This window comes from Postia placenta (assembly GCF_002117355.1).
Source record: "Postia placenta MAD-698-R-SB12 unplaced genomic scaffold POSPLAscaffold_15, whole genome shotgun sequence".
NCBI classification, from domain to species: Eukaryota; Fungi; Basidiomycota; class Agaricomycetes; order Polyporales; family Adustoporiaceae; genus Rhodonia; species Rhodonia placenta.
The window spans coordinates 1-7,022 of NW_020169846.1; the positions used below are offsets into that span (position 1 = coordinate 1).

Consider the following 7,022-nt stretch of genomic DNA (forward strand, 5'->3'; position numbering starts at 1 on the left):
AGACAACAGGAATGGGCAGCATAAAAGGAAGTTATGAAACCAATGACAATGAAGACACAAATACGGATGAGGGTGGTGTGGAGTATGTGTACAGTGATGACTTGTTGATGGTGATGGAAGAACATGTTGATGATGATGAGTGGAAGCAAACATTGACGAGGCAGATGGAAGAAAACATTGACGAGACGGGTGGAAGAGAACATTGACGAGATGGGTGGAAGAGAACATTGACGATGAGAAGACAATGGTGATGGAGGGAAGAGGCATGTGACAAGTTTTGAGAGTATCATTGATGATATCGTGAAAATGTTGGTGGCGACAATGAGCAAGAGGCGATGACGAGGAGAAGATATGAGCACAAGGAGATTTGACAAAATTGAATCATTTGAAATCAGAAAAAGGTGTTGTCCCGAGGGCCCCCTCGGGACAAAAGTGCCCGAGGGGGCCCTCAGGACATTGTTATATAGCTAGGTCGCGGGTTCGAGCCCGCGAAAAGGAAAAATTAAAAAAAACGGCTAGACGCCGTACCAACTCGTGACAGCTACGACACTTCCATCAGGGTCGCAATTTCAAGCAGTGGACAGGCGACGATTCCAAGGGCTTGATGAAGGCAAGTGTTCTTTACTTTTCCCTGTAGACTGCACTGACTCATTATGTAGATATATCTGCCTGCTATAAGCGGACTTGTCCCGCCTCAAATAGTGCGCGCGACGAGTTCCTTATTGGAATTCACCTACCTCGTACGGCGCTCAGTACACACAGAGATGACCATTAGCAACATCACCTCCGCTCTGCAAACATACCACCGAGAACGCGAGATCTTCCGCGACGCTGGGGTACGGCCTAATGGCTATTCAACACCACGGCAACACTCATTGGGTCATTTCCCTCGGCATATCCGCAACTATGGCGCACCGAATGGTCTATGTACCTCAATAACAGAGTCGAAGCATATCAAGGCTGTTAAGGAACCTTGGCGACGATCCAACCGCTTCGATGCGTTGGGGCAAATGCTTCTAACTAACCAGCGGCTTGACAAGCTCGCTGCTGCACGCGCCGACTTCACTGCCCGCGGTATGCTCAACGCAACATGCCTGTCCGCCGCAATAGATTCCCAGGCCAATGACAATGGCGCGCACAACAACGGTGTGCTGCCATTCCCGCATGACCTGCCCGCAGAATCTGAGCAGGCTGTGGACAATGACGACGATGAAGATACCATAGACGGGCCTACAGTGGATGCCTTCACAGCTCTAGCCCGTCGCCCAGGTGAGTACATATATTTATGGCTTGTCAACTGGTGGACTGAAACCCGTAACAGCAAGAGGATACTGCCGCCATCTTGCTGCGCTTGGCGAGCAGCTTCAAATCCCTGAACTTGTCGACTTGGTCGCAAGTTTTCTTTTGCAACAACTCAATGACAATACGGCCCCAATGCAGGACGCCAGCCAATACCGCAGCCCGCGTCTCCGGACGTCTGTGTTTCATTCAGCCGTAGCGACATTCTACGCACCCAGTGATCTGTCTGGACGAGGCGGCATGAAACGTGAGCGCATCCGAGCGACTCCATCTTGGCGATCCGGCGCACCACGCTACGACACAGTGCTCATCAATAAGGACCCCACCCTCGACGGCTTCCGTGGGATGTATGCGGCACGCGTCCGCTTGTTATTTTCATTCTGGTACTCTGGTACGTTGTATCCGTGTGCGCTAGTCGAGTGGTTTTTGCCGCTTGGAGACGAACCTGACGAGGATACCGGGATGTGGATAGTAGAGCCAGAGCTGGATGAAGACAGCCGGCGGCCATCAGAAGTGATACATTTAGATTCTGTTGCGCGCGCTGTACATCTCATTCCAGTTTTTGGGGGTGATTTTATTCCTGTAGATCTACGGGCTTACGATTCACTGGACGCGTTCCGGGCTTACTATGTAAATAGGTTCGCGGACTATCATTCGCACGAGGGTTTGTTTTAATTCAATTATGTATACATGTACTAGTAGTCTACCCGCGATGTATGTATTGTCTGACGCATCTGGGCCGGTGTGAATTATCTGAGGGCCCCATGTATGTCAGAGTGCTCAGGTGTCTCAGACGCCATCAGACGGCTCAGACCATCTCAGACGCGGCGCACATTTGCTGATGGTTACATCCGCTGACCTAGTGCGTGCCGCCCATTTTCAAATCATTCGCCTCTCCTTTTGTCCCGGAGTGCGCTGCTATGATTCTCGCCAATCTCAATGTACTGGGCTCGGCACCAATCCACAAAATTATTCTGTGATCCTCGAAGAATTGGCCGTACATGCGCTGGTCGTACGCCTCCTTTCATACAGTTATGTCCTCGACCTCGCGATCCTCATCCGTGCCATGCCGAGCCGTGCATTGACACAATGAAATCTTTGCACCCTCGACGGCGCCAGTGATGATATTGTATATCTGTACGTCACATCACTACATTGTGTCTTCTGACCCCTAGGCGAGTCTGCTAGCTACGAGGACTCGGACAGCGCTCGATCGAACACAACGAGGCTGCCAGCGTCACTCTTTATTTGTCGCTCCCCGATGACCATCTCTTATGCATTCAGCTTGATAGAGGCGCGCCCGTGCACTACGCGTAAGCGTGACATTCTCTCTCGCCAGCTAGGTGCAGGAATGTGTTTTCGGGATCCTGAGCCTCTTGCACGAAGATCACGATCACACTGTGGCGAACTGTCACGCAAGAAATCCTCTTGTATGCACGTAACTTCGGATGCTATGACCAGTTGGACACGAGCCAAGGTGCAGATACAAGCGAGAGAAGACTGAACCGAACTAGAGCGCGCAAACGAGGCCTACTACTGCGACTGTTCCATCACACCTGTTATCCCCGTACACGCTGTTTCCTGGCTGTTTCGTTCAGTGACGCAATCGCCTATAGTGAGATCGATAAACAAGGTGTCGACTGCAACTCAATATGGTCGACTCTGGGGACGCCTACAGAACGCCGTGGATAGACGGAATCACGTAAAGCAGCATCCCGCATCATGGATGCTCAAGAACGGCGTGTTGAAGGTGTGTCAGCGCTTTCTTCTTCTGATGCACGCACCGCTTAACAGAGCCGTACGTAGACATTCATTCAAGCGCGATCGAAACTCGGAGCAAGGCTGGGCTCTGTCAAGCGCAAGTCTTCACAGAATCGATACTGCGCGACTTAGGACCACCGACATGCGGCACGCGCAGCGAAAGTGGATCTCGAGCGGTGTCGCGGTGACCTGGGCTCAGTGCGCGCGAAGCTACAGTCGACCCTGATGCAGTCCGAATCAGAGTTGTATAAAAGCAACAGAATGCTGGTGTCATCCCCGTAAGCATCGTTCCATCTTACAACGTCTCTGAAAATGCCTAAAGACGTCTCTTCGACGGTGAGATACCAACAGCCATTCCGGGCTGAGTCTCGCGAGCAGCGTCGTTACCACCCTTACAAGCAGCGTCAGTGTGCTTGCGTAAGTGCAATCTCGTTATCTCGTGTCAGTAATCGGTCTGACATATCTTGCATGCTATCACTAGTACAATTGGGAGGACGACACTGTCTCTACTACAGTATACCTTCCATTCTATCACCAAATCTGTTTAGACTCACCTTTCTGTTTAGACTGCCACTTGGCCCCGAGTTCTGGAGCCTGATGTTGATGAGGAAAAAAAGGTTGTCTGACCGGACGGAGCAGCTGTGCGCTGTTGATTGCTGAGTACTGAGTCCTGATTGATGTTCTCCGCTGACTACAAGCTGAGCAATGACTTGTGTGTAGGACAGCCCGCGAGGCCTCGCGGACGATGATGCACTCAACGCACAACAGCCGTGCACCGTCATCATTGGTGTTTTGCTATTTGCTCTGCTGTATATTGTTTTCGTTGAATTCAGACTGTTATTGCCGAAGAGAGGGCGCGTCGGAGAGCGAGGACGCGTGACATCAGGTCGGGCGGTGGGCCCAGGCACGGGCGGCGGGGCTGAGAGGTTGTGCCCCGCCCGCTGTCTCTCATCCACAGCTTTCACACTGACCCGCCATGGACCACACAGCAACTCACCCATTTCTCTAGAGTCCCGTCGACAAACCCGACGCTCGATTCGAACCGACGGAGAATCTTGCTACCGCGCCAGATGGCAATCCCCTTATCCAGGCCGACACAGATGTCATCGCGCAGGCCGTCGAGCTCCCGCCCGACCCAGACAAGAGCATTGACGTTCAGTTCGACGTCAAGAGCCTCGAGGTCAGGAACGTCGGTTGGAACAGTGATCTCGCGCAGCTTCCTCCAACCGTCGTGAACGGCCTCTCGAATGAGGACCTCTTCGCCCTCATTCGGCGTTCTAATAAGGTATGTGAGGTTACGTGTCTGTTTGGTATCTATTCCCTGCTCAGCAACTCCTTTATGTGAAGGCAACCTCGCCGCGCCCTCCGGGTCATCTCGACCTCGACAGTTCAGAGAGTGAAGAGCTCTCCCCGGACTCTCCTCGGATAAGCTTCGTGCACACTGGGCGCGAATTTATATGCCGATAGACACGCTAGCGGGGTGCTACAAGTTCTGGCGTTTTTCTGATGTCTGCTCACTTTGTGGGACGAGCGCGACGCAGTAGACGACGCCCCGCCGTCCCCATACCTGGCCGGTGCGACGGTGCCCAGGCACGTCCGCCAAGGCCTTTGTGACCAGAGGAGGCGGGGGGGGGGCGTCGACGGTCCCCCTCGATCTTCTTCACACACCTCACTATCGGGTAACCGACGCGCCATGCCGCATGAGGAACGGACGCCCTACGGGCCGTCACCCTGAGTTCGCCCGAAATCTGTAGGGCATTGACACCGAACCGAGCGAACCGCACTTCGCTCCGCAATTCCATACGAGGGCGCAGAACCAACTGTGAGGAGCCACCCGTGGCTCGGTTGCACTGTACGCTGTATGGAGTTTTAAACCCGAGGTATTACTTAAATGACTTTGATGCATCATTGGTCATCGTTGTAGACTTATTTGCCAAGAGTGTCGTTGTGATACAATTATAACATTTGTTATGGGTACATGATAGGCCCTCCTCGTTAGCACATCTATCTTGGCTACAGTGATCAACAAGACATTCGATAGCGACAAGAAAGCACACCCCATGACTCTCGCCTGAAGAAGCGTGATCATTACCCCTCATTACCACCCTCATCCTCGCTGTCCCACTGACCCAAATGAAGTCCCAGCTCCCGTACACTCGATATCGCGATCAGCAGCGGGTGGTTTGCGTCAAATGGCATAAGCATCTTGGCCATATCCTCAAGGGGGAAGTCCTCCATCTCCTCGATCAACATCAAATCGTCTTTGTCGTTACCCAGCTCCAATGCTAGCCGCGCTGCGCGTGCCTTCCGCTTGTCGGCAAGATTCTGCAGTTAGCGCTTCGTCACTTCCATGACTCCGTCGCTGATCTCGACAGGTAGAGCAGCGGGCCCGCCGAGCACTCGCGTGCAGTCGCTAAAGCACTTGTATAGCGACGCAAGGAAGGAGGCGTCGGTCTCGCCTCCGATACAATTCACCACCTGGGAGAACGTGGCGGAGACCATGTGATTTGTGAGCGTGCCGCTGTTCTTTCCACACGACATGAGCATCGGGATCAACCTAGCATGCACGAAGCAATCGTCAGGTACAAACAAGCCATGGACAGAATGAATTCATACATTGCACAGGCTTCTCGAACGCCTTCATGGAAATAGAAGCGCAAAGACGGGAGCACAAGCTCGAGACACTGCGTCAGATACGGCGCGAATCGCACACCTAGCGTCGAGCAGTAAATCACGAGGGTTTCGAACGCCTGACACTTCTCTTCGAGCCCAGATGTTTTAATCCCGACCATTTGTCCATCCATGCTGACCATCTCCCAGCCCTCCTTTTCTTCTGGATCCTCGTCTTCGTCTACAAATGGTCAGACATATCGCCTCATACTTACGATTGCAAACAAGACAACGCACCGTAGATGGAGACGTCAGCTTTAGCGCTCGCTGCTTGCAGCAGGTGGCATTACGACGGGCAGATATGGCTCAAACTCAGGGCCCATTGCTTGACAGACCTTCGCCCCGAAGTTAAGTAGTAGCCCAACATAGCATCCTCCGGATCGGGTGGGCCGTCTGCAAGCATCCAAATGCATCGATGTCTAAGCAACAGGACACATTAAAGAATCACATACTCTGGATATTCATCAACAAGTTGACAAAGGTGCTTGCGTCGGGTCTGAAGACGTCTCTGCCGACTGCAATGGCTGGTGCAGCAGTGTCAGGATGATGGCGGGAGGACGTTCTTAGCTAGCCAGCCGCACCTATCAGTCCTGCGCATTCCATAGCCTTCACCCTCAGCTTGCGGTATTCCGGCCCATTCGCATTTTGAAGCACGTTAAGCAATAACGGCATAATAGACAAATAGTGCTACAAGGTACCATCAGTTCACGCCTTGCGAATCCTCATCGCACAACGGGAAACTGATACCCACCTTCGCGAACGTCGCCTCACTCGCATCGGCAACCATCGCGAGCGTCGTCATAACCTGCTCTTGGACATATCGCTTTGGCGACTTCATACCGTCGGCTGCTGCAGGGTTGAGCAAACGAAGCAGGCGCTCGACGATATGGTGGGAGCGTCTCGCGTTCGATACCCTCACAGAAATTGATGAGCGCCGCAGCCGCATGCACATGTACTCTGCAGCATAGTGAATGATCAGCACAAGAAGGCAGTCAGAGAGAACAAGAAAGCTACAATGCTGCTCACCGAGGCTCTGGTGCTTCGAGGGTCGGAATAAGTGCAGCGAAAATCTGCTGATGGTATTGTTCTTGGATGATCTCCTGTGCATTCGATCATCAGGCTGGAAGTATGGGAGGGTGCAAGACTAGCTTACCTCGAAATGAGATAATCACTTGCACAACAAGCCATCATACCTATTGTGCGCATAAGTGCTATCAAACCAATGATAAAAGAGAGCGAGTTAGCAGCATGATGATGTTTCGCGGCCTGTGCAATGGGACGTGAGCTTGTTC

The 7,022-nt window shown here is 52.6% G+C and overlaps 3 protein-coding genes across 3 annotated transcripts; 1 reads left to right on the forward strand and 2 right to left on the reverse strand.

Annotated features, from left to right (window-relative positions):
* Window positions 1-541: 541 nt before the first annotated feature.
* On the forward strand, window positions 542-1,974 carry POSPLADRAFT_1154173 (hypothetical protein; the record flags this gene model as incomplete). Its single annotated transcript, XM_024486820.1, has 3 exons — window positions 542-616; window positions 660-1,269; window positions 1,322-1,974. Coding segments are annotated over 3 exons (1,338 nt in total), but the record flags the coding sequence as incomplete, so codon positions are not given.
* A 1,177-nt stretch (window positions 1,975-3,151) lies between these two features.
* POSPLADRAFT_1154309 (hypothetical protein) lies at window positions 3,152-4,375 on the reverse strand (the record flags this gene model as incomplete). Its single annotated transcript, XM_024486838.1, has 3 exons — window positions 3,152-3,282; window positions 3,615-3,654; window positions 4,058-4,375. Coding segments are annotated over 3 exons (489 nt in total), but the record flags the coding sequence as incomplete, so codon positions are not given.
* Window positions 4,376-5,005: 630 nt separating this feature from the next.
* POSPLADRAFT_1075936 (hypothetical protein) lies at window positions 5,006-6,918 on the reverse strand (the record flags this gene model as incomplete). Its single annotated transcript, XM_024482871.1, has 8 exons — window positions 5,006-5,385; window positions 5,434-5,617; window positions 5,677-5,911; window positions 6,183-6,254; window positions 6,312-6,417; window positions 6,482-6,687; window positions 6,757-6,830; window positions 6,884-6,918. The coding sequence occupies 8 exons, from the start codon at window positions 6,916-6,918 to the stop codon at window positions 5,149-5,151; spliced, it is 1,149 nt and encodes a 382-aa protein (XP_024334910.1). The 3' UTR covers window positions 5,006-5,148.
* Between the last annotated feature and the right edge of the window lie 104 nt (window positions 6,919-7,022).